Source organism: Delphinapterus leucas, chromosome 3 (genome assembly GCF_059928025.1).
Source record: "Delphinapterus leucas isolate spDelLeu-1000000601 "Yukka" chromosome 3, BTC_Dleu_Yukka2, whole genome shotgun sequence".
In the NCBI taxonomy this organism is placed as follows: domain Eukaryota; kingdom Metazoa; phylum Chordata; class Mammalia; order Artiodactyla; family Monodontidae; genus Delphinapterus; species Delphinapterus leucas.
Window position 1 is genome coordinate 58,686,185 of NC_143131.1, and position 24,352 is coordinate 58,710,536.

Below are 24,352 nucleotides of genomic sequence, written 5' to 3' on the forward strand. Positions count from 1 at the left end.
TAATTTGATTTGTCAAAACTCACGCAGGAGAAATGGGCCTTCTGTATGTAGCCATTGTAAAAACGGCATGAGTGGTAGAGGCTAAAATGAGATAAATGATTTTATTTCTAAATGTCTGAAACATGATGTTACCATCTTATTTTATGTACTTTTGTGAACATACTGTTTTTCCCATCTTCTGACTTTATGTAAACAATATATTCAATAAGTCTTTTTGTTTGCTGTAACAGGCACCTTATTCTTACATTTTGTTTGTATATGTGGTTTTGTTACCTTTTGTTTCCACAGAATCTGTATTTTAATCATAAAGAACATAGATGGGTCCTGTTAGAAATCAGGCAGGTCCTGGTAACCAAAATTGCTTTAGTCATTTCCCATTATCTCCAGATTATTCAGAACGTTTTCTATTTGTGATGGAAACTTTAATTTTGATTAAGTTGGTACATATTTGTTTGTAGTTTGGGCCATTGCTGGCAATAGGAGAACGACAAGTAGGTGACGGTGATGATACAGGCAGGCAGGATGTGATGTAATGTGGATTTTATATGACAGTTTCTTTAAATCTTCCTAAAAATTTCTTTCTTTATTGTGATGTTTATTCAGCTCCCTGTTTAGATTTAAGTTTTTGATTCTTCTTGTTCTTGAAAGTATTTTCTTTTCCTGCAATATTTTGTTTTATTTAAATATGATAGAAGATGATAATTTGATTGGGACACTCTCTGAAATTGAAAAGCACTGTGAGACTTCACAAGGTATTGTATCGAAAGCAGATGTATATGTTAACTAATGACCCTAAAGTGTATCTAAAATACTCTGTTATCTAATTTTTCCTTTTCCAGCAATTTATGGTGTCTCAGAAATCAAGAATAACTCTAAGGTTTAACTATCTCAATTTTGTACTAATTATGTCCAGTTTCTATACAGGATCCATTGATAGCAGTGGATAAATTATAAAAACATACATTATTTTTGCATTATCTTCCATCTCCCTCCTGCTCTTCTCTCCTTAACATTAAGAAATATCAACAAATCTTACCTCTAAAGCTATTAGAAGCAGAGAAAAAGTGATTAGGAAAGAACCAGAAAGAATATGTCAGTTAACAAAAAGAAACTATAATATAAAAACCACAAAGCAAAGGCTATCAATCATACGAAAACCATTCATACAGTGAGCTGAAGTTAGAAGCAAAGAGGTAGGAAGTAGTTGGGGGTGAGTCCCTGTTTTTTACTCCGGAGCTGAAAGGAATTCCACAGAAATATTCACTGATTGTTACAAAGGTAGGTACCCTTTATTTCAGCTTTATGTCTCTGCATTTTCAAAACATACACAATTGTAAATATGCAACAATTAAACCAAAATTAGAATGCATGCATACTATCCTTATAAAGAAGAACATCCAAGGAATTTATTTTTTCCAAAAAGTGAGTTATTCTGAATAATATAGTACACACTTAGACTTTTTTAGGGACTTAAGCACATATTTCCTGTGTCAAACATTTTTTTGAAGGATGCATATACAATATGATCTTGGAAACAAAAATGGAATATACAAAAGGGGATATGCCAAAATGTTAAGTGGATTTTGAGTTTTTTTCCTAACTCTCCAGTACTTTTTTCTTCTTGCCAATATTTCAGTAACAGGCTTAACAATTTACAGGGAAACTATTTCAAGAATTCTCATTTTATATGCCCAAATTGGATAATTGAAAAGAATAACTTTGTAGGTTTCTTTTGATTTTTAATGTCAAAGTCCTAGCAGGCATTAATGTTACCCATGACTGTGTGTAGATATCCACTTGTGTAGGTTACCTAAGGGAAAAGATTAATTTCAGATTTAAGAGCATAGAATTTTTTCTAATAAAAGATTATTATAGCCTTCATCTTTCTCTGAAAATATGCTTTCCTGAATTTCTAGTGACCCTAGTATAGAATATATTTTTTTAAAAATTGAACTAATTTAGATTTATAGTGAAATTTTCCCACTGCACAAACATGTATTTGCATAGTTGTAATCACATATCCTAGAAACTACTGCCTCTTGCTCAAGCCCTTAGCTTTCATTTAATTATCTCTCACCTGATCCAAACTTGAATCTCTGCCAAGTCATTTTTCTTTTCAATCCAGGATTCACTCTGTGTTCAGTGATCTTACAAAATGAAAAACACAATCATGTTTCTTTTAAACATTTTCAGTGGCTTTTAGTGCCAATAGGATAAAATTTAAGGTCTTCCATGTCCTGATCTGGGTTATAAACACTTCTCCAGACACATTTTCATGTCCTTTCATTGTTGCAGCCCATCACCCACAAAGTATGTTCCTGCTTTGCAGAAAAAAACTACTTGTGGTTCAGAAAGGCACCATTTCTTTCATGCCTCTTTGGCAAAGTGTCTGGCATATATTGGTGGTTAGTAGATAGTAGCTGTTGTGATTTTGTGAATACATTTTATTATTGAGTTTATTTTCATATGAAATTTTAAGTTGTCTTGTTTGGGAGAGTTTACTTTTCCCAGTGGCCTAGAAACGGCAGTTCCTGTTTCCATGTATTTTTAATCACTGAGTCATTTTTTTTTTTAAACTATGACGAACCTTCTAAATCAGAATTCTTCAAAATCTTGAACAGTACAGAATCTTCCTGGCCTCTAAAGGTAACAAAAGCTCTTTCTCACTATTTGTAGGAGCTCAGGTTTAGTTGTGAGGCAAAGAAAGCTAGTACTGATTTTTGTTAGAATTAACAATACTCTAGGTATCTCAAAAGTAGCTCACATCTGAAATAAAAATATCTGATGGCTATGAACATGGTGTAACATTTATGTAACAAAAAACATACATTCAGATTTCAGAGATAAATGAATAACCTAGGTCAACGTATTTTTCTTTAAGAATGAGTAATCATAATTAACTACCCGATTGACTTAGTTTTACAAAATTTCATCATATATTGTATATTAAATGAAATGCTCCACTTTCCAATCGATAACAATAATGGTAAGGCATAAATGGAGAGAGTACATTTGTAAAGAAAAAAAAAGGCAATGCACTGTTTTAAGGGATTTGTCTGTTATGAAATAAACCAGATTTTAGGTTTTAAAAAACACCTGAACATATACATTAAATTTGTTTACATTTTATTACTCTTTTAAAACACTGCTCTTTCTATGATTTGACTCTAAAGGTATCTTACTGAGTTAACTTTATGTCAGGAATGTTACCTCAAAATGATGTTATTAGTCATGTTTATTGAGGAAAGGTAATATGGGAATATAATGTAAGCATAAGACAAAGAAGAGGTAAAGGAGAATTACAGTAATAATGAGTAGTGCATGATTACATTACACTGCTCATTTAGAAATAGCTAACGTATAGAAATACCTTAAATAGAAAAATCCAGTTTAATGATCTTACATATGTGAATTAGTAGAACCTGAAAGAATTTAGTATCTGAATGGTTTTGAAGCCATATTTTAGTAATTTTAGCTCTTCAGGTGAAGGGCTTTTTCCTTCTGACATTCCTTAACCCAACCCTTCTTTGTCATTCTATTTAAAATTGAAGTCACTGTGACATATTTTCCTGTCATATTTTATTTGTCCAACTTGTTTTATGCTCCATTTTTTAACCAGATTTATACTTGGGGCATCTTTGAAACCAGTAATAGAGTCACTTGTGACAAGCTAATATTTTGAGTCTACTCTGTCTTGGTATTTAATAAATATCTTTCTATAGGATTTAACAAATGAATTGTATTTATTCTAGGTGTGTCACGAGGTCCCAGTCCTGTCAGCCTTGGAAATCAGGACACCTTACCTGTGGCAGTCGCCCTTACAGAATCTGTTAATGCCTACTTTAAAGGGGCAGATCCCACCAAGTTAGTTTTTAAAAGATACGTGTATATGTGTGTGTGTGTTTCACGGGCAGGGGGCTTGGTGGTAAATTTTAAGAGTTACATTTTGATTCTCTATTAGAGTTTTCTATTACTTGTTTACCTGCTTTTTGCTATCAATTATAGTCATTTAGATATTGTCTTTCAAATTTAAGAAGTCACTATAATCAGTAGTGATGGCTTTTTTCTAAGTTTATGTACGTTTTTGCCCAGGCTTTGTGACCACTATGACACATCTGTTGTTTGACATGTCCGCACAACGGGATTGTGGCAGCTGATGTAGATGGGGATAGAACTCTGAATCTTGGCCTAATGTATATCTTTGGTGAAAGTGTGATGTTTGCAGGAGAGACCTAGAGTGCATGTCTATTTACAGGAGACTCTTGAAGGATTGGTTTAACCTCCTTCTATTAAGAAAATGATCTTTGGGTGAATGACCACCCTTAATTTTTCTTTTTTTTTTTTGAATTTTATTTTATTTTTTCATACATCAGGTTCTTATTAGTTATTTATCTTATACATATTAGTGTATATATGTCAATCCCAATCTCCCAATTCATCCCACCACCATCACCCCACCCTTATTTTTCATGTATAACATTATTCATTCATTAAACATTTGAGTGCTTAATATGTGTAAGACTGTTATAAGCTTGCATTGTTGTGAAAGTTTCTTAGTTTTCACTTGAGATAATGCAAGCTCTGTAGAGAAGAACTTTTGTTTACTAAAGTACCTTCAGCACTTACAACAGAGTCTTACACATAGTAAGCGCTCAAATATTTGATGAATGAATAATGTTACTTAGGAAAAGGAGAGGTATTGATATATGCTATGAAGAAAAATAAACCAGGGTAAGGGGATAGACAGTTACAACAGAGGGCTGCTATTTTAGATAGAATGATCAGTGAAAACCTTTTTGAGGTTGTTTTTGAAAGACATTGAGGGAGGAGCAAGCCATGCAGATAGGTGAGTGAAGAGCATTCCAGTAAGTGTAAGGGACTGAGGTAGAAGCATGCTTGGCATAGTTACGAAATAGCAAAGAGAACCATGTCACTGAGTAGGAGTAAACAAGGAAGAAAGTAGTCAAAGATAAGTCCATAGAGGGAACAGATCAGGCTGGGCATTGTAGACCATGATAAGGAGTTTGGATTTATTGTGGGTGAGGTGGGAAGCAAGTAGAGGCTTTTGAGTAGAGAAGTGATGAGGTTACTTATGTTTTTGAAGTAGCACTCTGCCTGCTATATGGAGAATAAACTAGAAGGAGCCAGAGTAGATGCAGAGAGAAAGGGTTAACCACTGAAGTCCAGGTGAGAGATGATGGTGACTTGTATAAGGGTATTAGCAGAAGAGATCGTGAGTGGTAATGAGATTCTGAATGTGTTTTGAAAACAGAGTTGTCAAGATTTGTTGAGGGAGTAGATTGTTAAATTTGAAGTACTTATTAACACAATTTAGTGGGGACGTTGAGTTGACGATAGTTGAATACATGATTCTGGAGTTCAGAGATAGGTGCAGGCTAAAATATTTGGTAGTCATTAATTTGTACATGATACTTAAAGCCTGGGGCATTAGGGTGTAGAGAAGAGATCTGATGAGAACCTAAGTCCTGGCCCCCTTCAGTGTTTAAAAACAGGAGGATGAGAATCATCCAGCAATGGAGTTTGGGACAGCAAGCAACAAGAGAGGTGAGAAGAGAACCAGTAGAGCAGAGTCCCAGAAACTAACTGAATAAACCCTTTCATGAAAGAAGGTGTGAAGCTGTATCTGATGCTCTCCGTCAGGTCAAGAAAAATTGATCATTAACAACGTGAAGGTCATTAATGACAAGAGCAGCTCTAGTAGACTGCTTCGAGGGTGCTCAGGAGCAGGAGATGATGCAGATACAGACAACTGTATTTGAAGAGTGCAAATACAGACAACTGTATTTGAAGAGCACAAATGTTAGGCAATTCTTTTAGGATATTTTGCTCTAAGTAGAAGCAGAGAAACAGGGTGGTAGCAGGAGAGAGATGGGAGAATCAGAGGAGGCCTTTATTAATTTTAGTTTTTGGGTTTTTTAAAGATGATACACATTTCAATATGCTAAAGGGAAAAAATCCAATATTTATGGAAAAAACTGAATCTACAGGAAAGGGGACAATTGCATGAGTGAAGTCCTTCAGTATGTAAGAGGAGATGTGCTTCAGTACAGTTAACCTTAGGGGCATAGACTGATTGTTGAAACAGGAGGGAAGGCAGAAGGTATGGATGCCTTTAGAGTCAGGGAGATTAGGATTTTAGTAGTGAGAGTATGAGGAAGTTCTTTTCTGATTTTATTTCATCCGTAAAATTTAAAGGAAAGTCGTTGACTGCAGGTGGGGGAGGGAATTTTGCAGGTTAGAGTTAGAGGAGAAAGGAGGAGGTATGAAAAGAGCTAGGGGATGTAGAATTTCCAGGTAATACTAAGGGGGCCCAACTGAGAGTTTTGGCTATATCATTATATGTTTTCCTCTAGTCATGTTCGGCCATATAGATGTAGGTGAGGAGCTGGATTTAGCTAAGACTGTGTTTTGCCATACAAGCATAGTCAAGTGAGGGAGAACCAAGGGGAGGGTTTATGCAAAGGAGTATGTATATTGATGGACCATGAAGTCCCAAGATAGGGGGAAATGAGGATATGAAGGAAGAGTGAAAATTAGTGAAAAAGGTGGTAGGAACAATGGATTATGGAGGTTTTTGATGAGATTGGACATGCAGTACTGGACAGAATGAGTTGGAGAAGTAGGAAGAGACTATCCGATGAGTGGGGAATCAGACTGAGATGATGGAGGGGCTGAAGTATGGCTGAGGTAGGCTGGAAGGAAGGCAGGATCATTGAAGGCAAGGGGCTGAAGAACTAGGTGACCAAGGTGTTGAAAGGATTATCTGTGTGGATATTGAAATCACTAAAAATTTATGATAGGAGTAGTTGTGCAGAGACAGACTGACAGTGGGCCAGGAGCTATAATTTTCAGAAAATGAAAGGGAATGTTGAAGATGACTTGGAGGGCTGGGATAGCGAGTAGTATAATCTGATGGTGTGAGTTTCAAATGAAGCTGGTGGTTTTTCAGAAGGAAGAAGGAATATAGAGTTGTAAGAGGCAATGAGAAGCAAGGAGGACATCTACCACTGCCACCATCAGGCTCAGTGCTTTGTGGGGTTTGGAGGAAAAATAGCTACAGCTGGGGATAGTGTTACCAGGGAAACAGTGTCCTTATGAGACAGCCAGGGATGGTTTTAGCAAACAAGTGAAGGAGTATTATCAGTGTGCTTCCATTTGTGTTTGGAATTTAATTCTAGGAAAAACTGGTGTTAGATGAATATATCATTTCACATAGAATCATTTTTTATAATTGAAAAAATAATTCATGGTAATTATGATAAAAGGTTATATATATAAATAAAGCCCTTTTAAAACTAAATATGCTTTAAATGGAGGTTAAAATGCCTTATTTAAACTATTTAAATTTTTCAAAATGCCTACTTCCAGGTGTATTGTGAAGATCACTGGTGACATGACAATATCATTTCCAAGCGGAGTTATTAAAGTCTTCACTAGTAATCCATCCCCAGCTGTGCTCTGCTTCAGGGTGAAAAATATCAACAGACTAGAACAAATTCTTCCAAATGCACAACTTGTGTTCAGGTTTGTGTACTTTTCAGTTTTTTAAAAATTTTTTGGCCACACTGTGGGGCAATGTGGAATTGTAGTTCCCTGACTAGGGATCGAACCTGTGCCCCCTGTGGTGGAAGTTCAGAGTCTTAACCACTGGACCACCAGGGAAATCCCCAGGTTTGTATACTTTTGTTTTGAAGGTGAAATTTCTTTTTAAGAAATTTTTTCTTTCTTCTTCAAAGCAACAGTAATTCAATTTGAAGACTATCAAAATTATTTATTGTGATTAAATAGGATTCTGCTGTCTTTGTTTTGTTTGTGCTGGTGGGTGGTAGTAGTCATTGTTAAATCCTTCTCTACTGTACATCTTCTCATCTTTTAGGCAACTTTCTGCTATGTTCCGTTCTTTATCCCCTAAGTTTAGTTTTACCTCATCTCATCTTTTGGTTCATTTCTACTGGTCTTTGCCAGGTCACCAAATTACTACAGAGAGGCAGAGGATAAAGATAAATAAATAAATATGAAATAATAATAAATAATAATGAAAATATTTCTTATACATACAGTGATCCATCACAATGTGATTCTAACACAAAAGATTTTTGGATGAACATGCAAGCTCTTACTATCTACCTCAAGAAGCTATCAGAGCAAAATCCAGCTGCTTCTTATTATAATGTAGATGTATTAAAGTATCAGGTGAGTGTCATCTTATAAAAATCCTTAATTAAAATATTAACAAACAGAATCTTGCATATCATTAAATGAATAATATGTCATGGCCAAGTGAAGTTCATTCGAGCAATGCAAGGATGTTTCAAAATCAAAAAATCTGTTAAGCCTCTGGAGATTTTGGCCAATTTGATCAAATTCACCGTCTGTCTATTACCAATTAAAATACTGAGCAAATATAAATATATGAATGTCCTTCACCTGGAAAGACCAGCATATCAGTCTTAATAATGAAATACCTAAAGCACTGAAAGTCAGGAAAGTCATTATTCCTGTTAGTGTATAAGATTTTTCTGGATGTGTTAGTACAGTTAGACAGGAGAATAAAATAAGTGGTGATAAATATTGGAAAGGAAGATATAAAAATAATATTAATTACAGGTGATATATTTCTGGAAAACTCAAGAGAATCAACTGAAAAACTGATGCAGGAGAATTTAGCAAAGTGGTCATTTAAAAAATTAATACAAAAATTAATGGCTTTCAAAACAGCCACTTAGGAAAACTAATGGAGAAAGATATTCACAATAAAAAAACTAATTAGAGCTGGAGAGGTAGTCCAAGATGGTATAGGAAGATCCTGAACTCACCTTCTCCCATGGATACACCAACATGGTGTATATACAGATACATGTGGAACAATTCCCTCTGAAAGGGACCTGAAAGATAGCTAAACAGCTCCTTCACATCAGCCAATGAGAAAAGGGCCACACTGAGGCGAGTAGGAGAGGCTGAGACACGGTCTCACCATAAGCCTCAACCCCATCATGGCAACCCACCATCTGGATGGAACTCACAAATCTGGAGCTTCTCCCTGAGGAACAAAGAGTTTGTAACCTGCACGGACACCCCAGCTTTTGAGACCTGCACTTGATAGACGAGTCCCTAAAACATCTGGCTTTGAAAACCAGTGGAGCTCGTATCCACAGGAACCAGAGGGCTGTAGAGATCTGAGAAACGGCTTTAAAGGGCTTGCGTGCAAACCCAAGCACCCTAGGTCCCAGCATGCAAGCGGCCATTTGAGAAGTGCACAGGCTACATGTGAAAGAGATTCATCTGCTGATCTTAAAGTATCGGCTTGAGGGGCCAGGGCGTGTTGAGATACTCTCCAGGGAGTGAGGTGCTGGAGGGCACCTCTTTTACTTGCTCCATCTACTTTGCTAAAGCCAGCAAGCACCACTTTATTTATTTTTTTACTGTAGACTTTTTCTCTTGGTGGGTGCCATCTTTACACTCCAACCAGTGGGCTCTCCCTCTCTCATGCTAAAGCTGGCTTTTTATTCAAGACCTCTTTCCCCCTTCCTCAGTGGGTGTCATCTTTGCACTCTCTTCTGTGACACCAGTATCTCCAAGAGGGGAGTTTTTATAGATGTCTGGTGCCCCAGTTTTTGCAGCTGCAGCCCAGGGGACACCCTTGATCTCCTGGCTCTGGAGGCCAGGGGAGCTTGCATTTCTGGGTCCCACAGGACTATAACAATCAGTGAGACAGTTTTTGGCAGGCTACTGCCCCCAGGGCGATGCACAGAAAGCAGACTGAAAAACACCCTACTGTTTCTGTGAAAGAGACCCATTTGCTTGGCCTGGAGCAGCAGCCTAAGGGGCAGGCTTCTGGTCTGACACACATCTAGGGATCTACAGATATGCTCTTAGGGAACATAGCCTGGGGGAATGCAGTCAATTCACTCTCCCTCTGCCTTGCTACAGCTCACCAGTATCTCCCAGAAAGGAACTTATACACTCGTCTGGAGCCCTGATTTTTATGACTGTCACCCAGGGGACACCTCCAGATCACCTGATCTGGTGGCCAGCAGGGCTAACATTTGTATTCAGTCTCACAGAACTGTATGTATTTGCATACTTTAAAAGCTGCTGCCTGAGGGTCTAGCTTCCTAGTCAGTCTGAATCTATGTGCTGGCAGATTTCCTGCTTTGAAACACTGCCAGGTCTTGGCACACCCTTGACAATTAGGAGCTATTAAATATAAAATAGGCTGCTTGTACAATCACAGAGGTTTGAGAGGCAACCAAGAGCTAAGGCGAGGTTGAACAATAAGGTTCATCTGCTACACGAGGTTACTCTTTCAAGACTGGAAGGGGTGGCTATTTCATCTAATACAAAGAAGTGCAGAAAATCAAGTAAAATGAGGAAACAGGAATATATTCTAAAAGAAGAACAAGGTAAAACCTTAGAAAAACACCTTAACGAAACAGAGGTAAGTAATTTACCTTATAAAGAGTTCTAAGTAATGGTCATAAAATGCTCACCTCACTTGGGAGAAGAATGGATAAACACAGTGAGAACTTCAACAAAGAAACAGAAAACATTAAGTAACAAATAGAAGTCACTGGGCTGAAGAATACAATAACTGATCTGAAATATATACTGGAGGGGTTCAACAGCCGACTAGATGAAGCAAAGAAAGGATCAGTGAACTCAAAGACAGGGCAGTGGAACTCACCTAATCAGAACAGCAAAAAGAAAAAAGAATTTTAAAAAGCGGAGATGGCTTACAGGACTTATGGGACAACATCAAGTAAATTAACGTACACATTATAACAGTCCCAGAAGGAGAATAGAGATAAAGGGACTGAAAACTTACTTGAAGAAATAATGGCTGAGAACTTCCCTAACCTGGGGAAGGAAACAGACATTCAGATCCAGGAAGCCCAGAGAGACCCACACCAAGACACATTGTAATTAAAATGTCAAAAGTTTAGGGCTTCCCTGGTGGCGCAGTGGTTGAGAATCTGCCTGCTAATGCAGGGGACACGGGTTAGAGCCCTGGTCTGGGAAGATCCCACATGCTACAGAGCAACTAGGCCCGTGAGCCACAACTACTGAGCCTGAGCGTCTGGAGCCTGTGCTCCTCAACAAGAGAGGCCACGACAGTGAGAGGCCCGTGCACCACGATGAAGAGTGGCCCCCGCTTGCCACAACTAGAGAAAGCCCTTGCACAGAAACGAAGACCCAACACAGTCAAAAATTTTTAAAAAATAAATTAATTAAAAGAAGGCTCAACATTAAAAAAAAATGTCAAAAGTTTAAAAAAAGAATCTTAAAAGCAGCAAGAGAAAAACCAAGGGAGCTCTCATAAGACCATCAGCAGACTTTTCAGCAGAAACTTTGCAAACCAGAAGGGATATATTCAAAGTAAACTTCTAACCAAGGATACTCTACCTAGCAGAGTTATTGCTCAGAATTGAAAGAAAGATAAGGAGTTTCCCAGGCAAGCAAAACCTAAAGGAGCTCATCACCAATAAACCAGCCTTACAAGAAATGTTAAAGGGACTTCTTTGCTGAAAAGGGTGCCAATTAGTAACAAAAGTATGAAAGTATAAATCTCACTGGTAAAGGTAAATATATAGTAGAGGTAGTGGATTAATCACGTAGAGTGAAAATAGTAAAAGGAAAAAGACAAAAATAGTAAAAATAACTCCAATAATTAGTGAAGGGATACACAAGATAAAAAGATGTAAAATGTGACATCAAAAACAGAAGATAGAGGGGGAGTAAAAATGCAAACCTTTAGAATGCATTCAAACTTAAGTTGTTTGCAGCTTAAAATGGACTGTTATGTAGGTTGTTATATGTAAGCCTCATGGTAACAACCAAGCAAAAGCTATAGCAGATACACAAAAGATAATGAGAAAGAAATTAACCATTCCACTAGTCATCAAACCACAAAGAAAGAAAGAGAACAGAACAGCCAGAAAATAATTAACAATATGCAGTGAATACATACCTGTCAATAATTATTTTAATTGTAAATGGACTAAATTCTCCAATCAAAAGACACAGAGTGGCTGAATGGATTAAAAAAATAAGACCTATTTATATGCTGCCTATAAGATGCTCCCTTCAGATGTAAGGACACACACAGAATGAAAGTTGAAGGGATGGAAAAAGATGTTCCGTGCAAACAGAAACCAAATGAAAGCTTGGGTAGCTATACTTATATCAGAAAAACATAGACTAAAACAGAGACTGTAATAAGAGACAAAGAAGGGCATTACATATTGATAAAGGTGTCAATCCAACAAGAAGATGTTTAACATGTATTAATTACGCACCCCCCCAAAAAAAATAATAATAATTATGCACCCAACATAGGAGCACCTAAATATATAGAGCAAATATTAAGAGACCTAAAGGGAGAAGTAGACAGCAATACAGTAATAGTAGGGGACCTTAATACCCACTTTTATTAATAGGTAAGTTATCCCAACAGAAATCAGTAAGGAAATATCAGCCTTATATGACATGTTAGACCAGATGGACTTAACAGATATACAGAAAACATTCCATCCAAAAGCAGCAGAGTGCACATTCTTCTCAACTGCATATGGAACATTCTTCAGGATCATATGTTAGGTTAAAAAATAAGTCATAATAAATTTTTTTTTTTTTTTTTTTTGCGGTACGTGGGCCTCTCACTGCTGTGGCCTCTCCCATTGCGGAGCACGGGCTCCGGACGCGCAGCCTCAGTGGCCATGGCTCATGGGCCCAGCCGCTCCGTGGCATGTGGGATCTTCCCGGACCGGGGCACAAACCCATGTCCCCTGCATCAGCAGGCGGACTCTCAACCACTGCGCCACCAGGGAAGCCCAGTCATAATAAATTTAACATTGGAGTCATATCAAGCATCTCTTTTAGGACCACAGCGGTATGAAACTAGAAATCAGTTACAAGAAGAAGACTGGAAAAATCACAAATATGGATAGATTAAACAGTATGCTACTGAGTAACCAACAGGTCAATGACGAAATCAAAGGAGAAATCAAAAAATACTTCGAAAAAAATGAAAATGGAAATACAACATACCAAAAATTCATGGGAATTTCTAAGAGGCATTTCTAAGGGGGAAGTTCATAGTGATACATGCCTACCTCAAGAAACAAGAATAATCTCAAACAACTTAACTTTACACCTCAAGTAACTAGAAAAAGAAGAGCAAACGGAGCCCAAAGTTAGTTGAAGGAAGGTAATAACAAAGATCAGAGCAGAAATAATTAGAGACTAAAAAGATCAATGAAACTAAGAGCTGGTTCTTTGAAAAGGTAAACAAAATTGACAAACCTTTATCTAGACTCACCAAGAAAAAAGGAGGGCTCAAATAGAATCAGAAATGAAGGAAGAGCCATTATAACTAATAGCACTGAAATACAGAGATTCACAAGATACTACTATGAACAATTATATGCCAACAAATTGCCAACAACCTACAAGAAATGGATACATTTCTAGGAACATACAGCCGGCTTTCCAATACTGAATCATGAAGAAGTAGAAAATATGAATAGAACACTAGTAAGGAGATATGAATCCATAATCAGAAACCTTCCAACAAACAAAAGTCCGGGATCAAACGGTTTAACTACCAAAGTCTACCAGACATTAAAAGAATTATAGCAATTCTTCTCAAACTCTTTCCAAAAAATAGAAAAGGAGGGAACACTTCCAAACTCATTTTATGAGGCCAGCATTACCCTGATAAACCAGACAAGGACACTACAAGAAAAAATTACGGGCTGATAGCCCTGATGAACATAGATGCAAAAATCCTCAACAAAATATTAGCGAACAAACTGCAACAATACATTAAAAGGGTCATACACCATGATCAAGCGGGATTTATTCCAGGGATGCAAGGATGGTTTGACATCCAGAAATCAAGCAACATGATACACCACATTAACAAATGAAGATGAAAATCCTATGATCTCAGTGGATTACAGAAAAAGCATTTGACAAAATTTAAACATCCATTTATGATAAAAACTCTCAACACAGTGGGTATAGAGGGAACATACCTCAACATAATAAATGCCATATATGACAAGCCTATAGCTTAATATGCTCAGTGGTGAAAATCTGAAAGATTTTCTTCTAAGATCAGGAACAAGACATGGATGCCTACTCTCACCACTTTTATTCAACATAGTATTAAAGTTCTAGCCAGATAAATTAGGCAAGAAAAACTAAAGGCATCCAAATTAGAAAGGAAGAAGTAAAATTATCGCTCTTTGCAGATGACATATTATATGTAGAAAACCTTTAGACTCCATAAGAAAAAAAACTTAGAATACTGAATAATGAATAAACTGAATAATAAATGAATTCAGTAATGTTGCAAAATACAAAATATATAAAAATCTGTTGTGTTTCTGTACACTAATAGTGAACTAGCAGAGGAAATTAAGAAAATAATCCCCTTTACAATTGCATCAAAAAGAATAAAATACTTAGGAACAAATTCAACCACAGAGGTGAAAGACCTGTACACTGAAAACTATAAGACAGTGATGAAATAAAGACAAAACTAAATGAAAAGATACTCCATGCTCATCGATAGAATTAAAATTGTTAAGATATCCATACTACCCAAAGCAATCACAGGTTTAATGCAATAACTGTTAAAATTCCACTGGCAATTTTTCACAGAAATAGAATAAACTATCCTAAAATTTGTATGGAATCACGAAAGACCCCAAATAGCCAAAGCAATCTTGAGAAAGAACAAAAAGCTAGAGGCATCACGCTCCCTGATTTCAAACCATATGACATAGGTATAGTAATCAAAAGATGGTATTGGCAAAAAAATAGACAAATAGATCAGTGGAACAGAATAGAGAGTTCAGAAATAAACCCACACATACATGCTCAATTAATTTATGACAAAAGGAGCCAAGAATAAATAAACATTGGGGAAAGGACAGTCTCTTCAATAAACAGTATTGGGAAGATGTTAAAAAAAAATAGTATTGGGAAAACTAAATAGCCACATGCAAAAGAATGAAACTAGACTACTGTCTTACGCCATACACAAAAACTGACTCAAAGTGAATTAAAGACTTGAATGCAAGACCTGAAACCCTGAAACTCATAGAAGAAAACATAGGTGGTAAGGTTCTTAACATCAGCCTTGGTGATCATTTTCTGGATTTGACTTCAGAAGCAAAGGCAACAAAAGCAAAATTAAACAAGCAGGACTACATTAAACTAAAAAGCTTCTGCACAGCAAAGAACATCAACAAAACGGAAAGGCAATATACTGAATGGGAGAAGATTATTTGCAAACAATATATCTGATAAGGGGTTAATATCCAAAATATATAAAGAACATACAACTCAATAGCAAAACAAACAATCTGATTTTAAAAGTGGACAGACGATCTGAATAGACATTTTTCCAAAGAAGACACACAGATGGCCAAAAGATACATGAGAAGTTGCTCAACATCACTGATGATCAGGAAATGCAAACCAAAACCACAATAAGCTGTCATCTCACACCTGTGAGAATGGCTGTCATCAAAAAGACAAGGATGTGGAGAAAAGGGAGCCCTTGTGCACTGTTGGTGGGATTGTAAATTGATGTAGCCACTACGGAAGACAGTTTGGAGGTTCCCCAAAAAATTAAAAATAGAACTACCATATGATCCAGCAGTTCCGCTTCTGGGTATTTATCCGAGGAAAATGAAAATACTAACTTGAAAAGATTTTTGGACCCTAGTGTTCATTGCAGTGTTATTTACAGTAGCCAAGATATGGAAAAACCCAAGTGTTCATCAATAAATGAATGGATAAATAAGATTTGCTGTATACATACAATGGAATACTATTCAGCCATTAAAAAAGAATGAAACCTTCCATTTGCAACCACATGGATGGACCTTGAGGGCATTATGCTAAATGAAATGAGTCAGAAAGGGAAGACAGAGATCGTATGATCTCACTTACGTGTGGAATCTAAAAAACAAACCAGACCAAGTTCATAGATACAGAGAACAGATTGGTGGTTGCTAGAGGCGCAGGGGGTTAGGGGTGGGTGAAATGGATGAAGGGGGTCAAAAGTTACAGACTAATGGTTATAAAATAAATAAGTGATGGGGATGTAATGTACAGCATGGTGTCCAAAGTTAATAATATTGTATTGCATATTTCAAAGTTGCTAAGAGTATATTTTAAAAGTTCTCACCACAGGAAAAAAATACTTTGGATGTACGGTGACAGAGGGTAACTAGACTTACTGTGGTGATCATTTCACAATGTATATAAATATCAAATTACTACACTGTACACCTGAAACTAATATAGTGTTACGTGTCAATTATACTTCAATTAAAAAAAAATCTTTTTAAAGATCTATTACAGCATCCTTTCCTGTAGCTACAATGAAGACACAAAAATTTTTTTAAACTAGTTAAGAAACATAACATCATCTCTGCTGCCTTGAATATAGTTAGAATGGTATACTTTATTTAAAGGAAGACTCATATTCTGGAAAGCTTAGCTGTTTCTAAATTAGCTTATAAATTTAATGTGATACTGATCAGAAACTCAGTGGAGGTGTTTATATATTTGTGTCTGGAGACTTGACAGTATTTTCAAGTTCTCAGAAGAATAAAGCTCAGAAAATTAAGTTAAGAAACGTTTTAAACAGCAATGTGGAGTAACGTTTTAGTTTTCATGGGAAAACTTTGTAAGCCAACAGTATTTAAAATAGTTTGGAACTGGCACAACAATAGATGGCCAGATGAATGAAACAGATTAGAGTATCCAGAAATAGATCTAAGAATAAATGGAAAATTCTTGCTATGACAAAGTAGCATTTCAAGACAATGTGGAAATGATGAATTTTTCAGTAAATGATACTGGGGCAGCAGGCTGGAGATTTGGGGGAAAAAATTCAGCTGAATCCCTAGCTTATACCTTTAACCAAAATAAAATCTGCATGTATCAAAGGTTTAATAATAATAAATGAAGCCGTAAAGATACAAAAATAAAGCATGGATGAATATATATATATATATATATATATATGTCTGTGGGTATGTATGCATGTGTGTTGTATATGTGTTATAAATGTTTATTACATATTTTAATCTTGAAGTGTGGAAGACCTTTCTGAATACAATACAAAACCCAGAAGTCATGCAATGAGAGAATGAGATACTTGAGACGAAAAGAAAGAAATACGTGTGTTTATAAGATGTTTGGTTAAAACACACAAACCCTTAAACAGAATCAGTATTTAATCTGAGGGAAAAGCGTGTGTAATATTGCAAGATAGACCAAAGAGCCCTTATAAATTAGAAATAGAAGATGAATAACTCAGTAGCTAACTTATGGAAAGATGCTCCATGTCAGTAGTAATCAGAACAATGAATATTAAGACAACAGTGAGATACCAGTTTTAGTCCTCATTAGATTGACAAAAATGAAAAAGACTGCTCTATTAGGAGAGGCGTGACCACTTGTTGACAGGAGTACGAATTAATAGAACCTCTTAGAAGGTAACTCTGTTAGATCATTGAGTATATGTAACCTTTAACTCAACAATTCCAGTTCCAGAAATCTGTTCTTTGGAAATCACACAAATTAGAGGGCGGACATGGTGTGGGGAAGGTAGAAAGGATATTCACTGCAGCATTGCTTGGAAACCACCTAAGTACACATCCACAGAGGAAGAGATTGATTAAATTAATTATTGTGGCCATTTAAAAGAATGAGACAGATCTATGTTTGCATCCCTAGAAAGTTTGGAAGTATATGTACCATGATGTTAACAGTGGGGAGTAAGATTAACACCACACACAAAAATAAACTCAAAATGGATTCGAGACCTAAATGTAAGACTGGACACTATCAAACTCTTAGAGGAAAACATAGGAAGAACACTCTTTGACATAAATCACAGCAAGATCTTTTTTGGTCCACCTCCTAGAGTAATGGAAATAAAAACAAAAATAAACAAATGGGACCTAATGAAACTTCAAAGCTTTTGCACAGCAAAGGAAACCATAAACAAGGCGAAAAGACAACCCTCAAAATGGGAGAAAATATTTGCAAACGAATCAATGGACAAAGGATTAATCTCCAAAATATATAAACAGCTCATGCAGCTCAATATTAAAAAAACAAACCCAATCCAAAAATGGGCAGAAGACCTAAATAGACATTTCTACAAAGAAGACATACAGATGGCCAAGAAGCACATGAAAAGCTGCTCAACATCACTAATTATTAGAGAAATGCAAATCAAAACTACAATGAGGTATCACCTCACACCAGTTAGAATGGGCATCATCAGAAAATCTACAAACAACCAGTGCTGGAGAGGGTGTGGAGAAAAGGGAACCCTCTTGCACTGTTGGTGGGAATGTAAATTGATAACAGCCACTATGGAGAACAGTATGGAGGTTCCTTAAAAAACTACAAATAGAATTACCATATGACCCAGCAGTCCCACTACTGGGCATATACCCAGAGAAAACCATAATTCAAAGAGACACATGCACCCCAATGTTCATTGCAGCACTATTTACAATAGCCAGGTCATGGAAGCAACCTAAATGCCCATCAACAGACAAATGGATAAAGAAGATGTGGTACATGTATACAATGGAATATTACTCAGCCATAAAAAGGAACGAAATTGAGTCATTTGTTGAGACGTGCGTGGATGGATCTAGAGACTGTCATACAGAGTGAAGTAAGTCAGAAAGAGAAAAATACTGTATATTAACGCACATATGTGGAACCTAGAAAAATGGTACAGATGAACCAGTTTGCAGGGCAGAAATTGAGACACAGATGTAGAGAACAAACGTATAGACACCAAGCGGGGGAAGTGGTGGTGGTGGTGGTGGGATGAATTGGGAGATTGGGATTGACATGTATACACTGATGTGCATAAAATGGATGACTAATAAGAACCTGCTGTATAAAAATAAAATTTAAAAATTAAAAAAAAAAACAGTGGGGAGTAAGAATGCCAAGAGAAGAATTTCCTATTTCATATATTTATGTCTTATTTGAATTTTTAATAGGGTAATTGTATTAAAATGGCTTATGTTTCTAGTAAGTAAATACTTTAAAGGATAAAAACGTGCTGCCACTTAACGTTGGCTTAAAGTTTATTCCAAGTATTTATCATTCATTCAGCAAATATTTATTATTCAGTGCTTGCTAATTGCTGTGAGTAGCATAGGGAAATAGACAGTAAACATAGTAAGTAAATAACGTATGTTGTGCTATGGAGAAAGGAAAGTCTGTAGAGTAAGGTAAGGAAGAGTGAAAATACAGTTTTCAATGTAATAAATCTCATTGAAAAGGAGTAAGTCATTTGAGCAAGGAACTGAAGAATTGGAAGGAATTGCACGATTTACTGTGGTTCATGTGATTAAAATTAAACATTTCAAGTTGGAAGTATTCTAACTCCAGGCTTGCAGAACTGCATGGCGACCCAGTTTTTCTAACTGTTTTAAATCTGAATTCTTATAAAGAAGCTTAGAATTCTATGTTGAATGTTGAGAGGTTCTCAAACATTACATGCATAAATAAGAATCACATAACACGCTGATTTCTGTGCCCTGTACCTAAGCAGTTGAATCAGATCTTCTGCCTTTGGAAGGCAGCTATCCTAACCCCTGTATCACCAGTGCCTCCAGATTTTCTGCATTTGGAGCCAGTGGAATGTGCATTTTAAACAAGCACCACAGAAATTTTGATGTAAATAGTCCCAGGTCCACACTTACACCTGTGAGATGAGCCTGCTTCACTCCGCCTAGCAAAAGACAGCTCCCTCATTATTATTTTTGAATGTGTGAGCTCTTGTGTTCAAGTGTATGTCATTAACATGACTTGTTTACTTTTTTAGGTCAAAGGCAATTGTTTGTTTTTTTCTCTCTTTAAAGGTATCATCAAATGGTATTCAGTCCACTCCTCTAAATCTTGCAACATATTGGAAATGTAGTGCTGGCACCACAGATCTTAGAGTGGATTATAAGTACAACCCAGAAGCTATGGTGGCACCAAGTGTGCTTTCCAACGTACAGGTGGTGGTACCAGTGGATGGAGGAGTCACAAACATGCAGTCCCTTCCCCCTGCAATATGGTAAATTAAGTAGACTTCTGAATTCCTACTAAGTTTCTGTTGCAATCCCTCAGTCTTAGAACCTAAGTTCTGAAAGTTGTCTTATAAGTTAGTGTATTTTCCCAAAGAAACCATGCTATAAAAGGTACTGTACATTTTACTAGTCACGCTACGGTAGCCGCAACCCAAAATAAACTAGTCTTGCTGTCCCCACCCAGACTCGAATGATTCAATACAACTTTACCCTTAGGCAAAGTATGTAATTTCTCTAAACTTTTTTTTTTTCATTTTAAAAATAAAGGTAATTATTATTTTATAGGATTAAATATAGCATCTAGCACATCTATAGGAATACCTATCTGGTTAGTCTTTAGTATTATTTTTTACATCTCTTACCTACCTCTCTTGTTCCCTCCATTAACGTTAGTATAGGCTCTAACCACTCTTCGTTTATAGTTGCTTCACCGTTTACTAATAAAACTGTGTTTTCCTTGAGCAATGAAGGTACTGGGTCACCTATGCATTGTTTTCCTTTCTCTGATCAGTAGAAATGAAAAGAATTTACATAATTTGGTAAATACCCATTTATAAAGATGATATTATATTTATATTACTCATAAACACATTTTCACCAGGTGATACTATTCAAAGTAAATCTAGCACCATAGTTCTAGTGAAATATTTAAAATGTATTTATTGAGTGTTCACTTATGTACAAGGTACTATACTAGGCACATTATCTGAAAACATTTGTTCTTACAGGAATGCAGAACAGATGAAAGCCTTTTGGAAACTCTCTGGTATTTCAGAAAAATCAGAAAATAGAGGTAAGTGTGTGCATGTTTTTTTTGTTGCTTATAATGTGATGTCACATGGATTTTTTAGGCATGTTTATGGAAAATTTTCTCCTGGAATTTCATGCCTTCAGTTCTAAAACTGACCACTAGGTGGAAGTTAATACCTTATAATAAGAGTGGACCAGTTGAGATTCAGAACACATTTTTTTTCTTCTAGATTGAATATGCTTTCTCTGAGAAAAATAATGCTTTGCTATAGCTTTATAAATATTATATAAATGCTTCTTATGTTCACATTGCTACCATTAAGAGAAGATACCTAATAAAGTAAATTTATAGAAGTCTAGGTAACCTGATTGAAACTGAAAACTAATTGATACTAATTAACACACTGTTTAGCTCATTCTTGGGGTCCTCCTGGCCTCCCAGAAATCATGCAGAAGCTTCCCGGCCTTAAAAAGCCCCTCTGTCTTTTCCCTCTCAGGACAACCTTACCTTGGTCATTTCCCCTTATTAAAACTAACCATTAACAGCCTTTAATTCTGTGATCATTATTTTAAGGAGAAGCAAGTTAATCGCCTCCTCCCACCATGTCTGCATCTGTGTTCCCAATGCAAAAAAGAAAAAGTCTCTGCGAGTTAGTTGATCACTCCTAGTATATCCCCTAACTGAGTTTAGAATGAATTCCCAGGACAGTCAAGACTTTAACTTTTTTTCAAAATTTATTTATTTTTGGCTGTGTTAGGTCTTTGTTGCTGCGCACGGGCTTTCTCTAGTTGCCGCAAGTGGGGTATACTCTTCGTTGCAGTGCACGGGCTTCTCATTGCGGTGGCTTCTCTTGTTGTGGAGCACGGGCTCTAGGCGCGCAGGCTTCAGTAGTTGCAGCACGTGGGCTTAGTAGTTGTGGCTTGTGGGCTCTAGAGCGCAGGCTCAGTAGTTGTGGCGCACGGGCTCAGTTGCTCCACAGCATGTGGGATCTCCCCGGACCAGGGCTTGTCCCCTGCATTGGCCGGCAGATTCTTAACCAGTGTGCCACCAGGGAAGCCCAAGTCTTTAACATTTTATTTGTAGTTTCTCTTAATCAAAGGAGAGTTCTCCTGCCCTCTTTTGAATGCCTAATTAATCTCCAGTTACTTTTCCTATTAAGTAGGGTTTTTTGGCGTTTCAAGTTTTGCTCAGCTTTTTCCTTTTAAACATTTTAAGCATAATGTGATCAAAATGTAAAACATATCATCAGTAGTTTTTCGCATAGGTATTTCTGCATAAAAGTCCAGGAACATACCTCGTATTGTCTGTTCATTCAGACCTGCTGTGCTGAACCAGACTTTTACTACTAGAGAACAACACATTGTATGAAATAACCTAGCTAATCTCTAGTTCCTTTGTTCCTGTTTGGTACTTAAAGATTGCCTATTTTCAGGTGGTAAACTCTACTGATTTTTACTCTAACTGTATGGCTATGGGAGACAAAACTGAAATTCCTAGTTGAAACTGGAAGTAAACCAGAAATGCTACTTGAATTGAGGGTTTACAACCAGTTAGCAAGGAAGAAAGGGTATATTTTCCCCATATTTAATGAAACAGTATTATTGTAAATATTTACCGAGAAAGGAGTTTGTTCTCTTAAAAATAAGACACAAATTTTCTAACCAGATATATTAATAGTTTCCCTCTGCTGTTCAGGTATCAGAGTGTCTGTGTGAGGAAATGGAAACATCTTATAAATGTGGTTCTGATTTGGTTAGTCAGCCTTTAAAAAAAAATCTCCAAATTAGAATACTGTAAAACAGAAATCTACTTCTATTTTGCCTTTATGCCCAGAAGAGGGACAGTAAATAATTCTAAAGTTTAAGGATTGCCAAGGTGGCTGCTCTTGGCCTGTGGTGGAACTTTCACAGAATTGAATTTTGCATATCAAGAACTGTAAAAGTTTAAGGAGGGCTTGGGCAAGCGTTAAGAATTATACAGCAATTCATCTTCCCGATTGATCTGTGCCACCAGGTACAATAGTATAGGATGGGTCATTGTTATATTTTCTTCCAGATTTCTCTCTGTAGTGTTCAGCTTCTATGCGGGGAATCACAGAATGTCACTCCTACTATCCGGCAGTTCTCCTTTCCCCAGCCAGAAACCCGGGAATCCTCCTAGACTCCTCCGCCTTTTCACCCCTTGATTTCAACTCTTAAATATCTTTCAAATTCATTCCTTTCTTTCCTTTCCCTTAGCCTAGTTCAGATCCCCTTTTCCTGTCACCTGGAGTCCTAGACTATTTTATTGACCTTCAGGTGGTTTCCCTACGTTGCATCTTGTACCTTTCTGCCCTTCTAGGAGACTTACCTGAAATGTTTGTCTTCCATATCTTAGGTGGTTCCTTATGGTTATTTCTTCCAGTGGTTTGTAAAGATATTTAGAGCTCGTTCCTTGCTGCCAGTCTAGTCTCCTCTTCTGCCACTCTCTTCCACCTGTACCCTCTTCTCCAGCTCTTCTGGTGTAGATGTAGCTCCCTTAAATGCGTCATGCTCTGTCAGGTCTGCCATCTCTGTACCTGTAGTCACCTTTGCCTGAGATACAGGCCTGTCATCCCCACGCCATTTTATGTGCCCATAGCTTTTTTTTTTTCCTTAACAGCATTTATAATATTCATAATTATTTACTATTTCTGCCACACTGTTAGACTGAGTTATGTTGAATAAATGGTTATATTGAAAAGAAAGCCCCTCAGACATAATTGGCATGATGTTAGACCAGTTAAATTTTAAAATGAAGGGTGTTAGCATATGCTATTTGTTTTTCTCTTTCTGACTGACTTCACTCTGTATGACAGACTCTAGGTCCATCCACCTCACTACAAATAACTCAGTTTCGTTTCTTTTTATGACTGAGTAATATTCCATTGTATATATGTGCCACATCTTCTTTATCCATTTATACACTACCAAACGTAAAACAGATAGCTAGTGGGAAGCAGCTGCATAGCACAGGGAGATCAGCTCCGTGCTTTGTGTCCACCTAGAGGGATGGGATAGGGAGGGTGGGAGGGAGACACAAGAGGGAGGAGATATGGGGATATATGTATATGTATAGCTGATTCACTTCGTCATAAAGCAGAAACTAACACACCATTGTAAAGCAATTATACTCCAATAAAGATGTTAAATATATATATATATATATAGGCGGGGAAAAAAAAAGAAGGGTGAATACAAAATAGTAACGTTGATACAGCTCTTCCCAATCTTAGCTGTCTTAGCTTCTTTACCTCTCCCGCCCATGATATGGTACTCAGCAGTCCTTTCCTTTTGACTTTATTCCCACTCATCCCTTCTAGGGCTTCCTTCTGAGCTGCCCTCAGACTTGTCTTTTGACTCATTTCAACATTCATATAGCATAGGAATCTCAATAGTAAATGCCTCTGAAGATTATTATTAAT

General features: G+C 36.8%; 1 protein-coding gene across 9 annotated transcripts in view; it reads left to right on the forward strand.

Annotated features, from left to right (window-relative positions):
- Positions 1–24,352, forward strand: part of FCHO2 (FCH and mu domain containing endocytic adaptor 2) — a 116,172-nt gene that overhangs the window by 88,754 nt on the left and 3,066 nt on the right. For 5 of the 9 annotated variants that reach the window (XR_016392679.1, XM_089908989.1, XM_089908988.1 and 2 more), the window contains 6 exons: positions 693–752; positions 3,753–3,864; positions 7,390–7,545; positions 8,082–8,214; positions 19,947–20,146; positions 20,888–20,952. Coding sequence is in view for 8 of the 9 variants with exons in the window: in XM_089908989.1 (XP_089765115.1) it covers positions 693–752; positions 3,753–3,864; positions 7,390–7,545; positions 8,082–8,214; positions 19,947–20,146; positions 20,888–20,952 (726 nt within the window). In the remaining variant the exon portion in view is untranslated. The remainder of the gene's footprint in view (positions 1–692; positions 753–3,752; positions 3,865–7,389; positions 7,546–8,081; positions 8,215–19,946; positions 20,147–20,887; positions 20,953–24,352) is intronic. The other 4 variants (XM_089908992.1, XM_089908990.1, XM_089908994.1 and 1 more) reach the window with 1 other exon arrangement.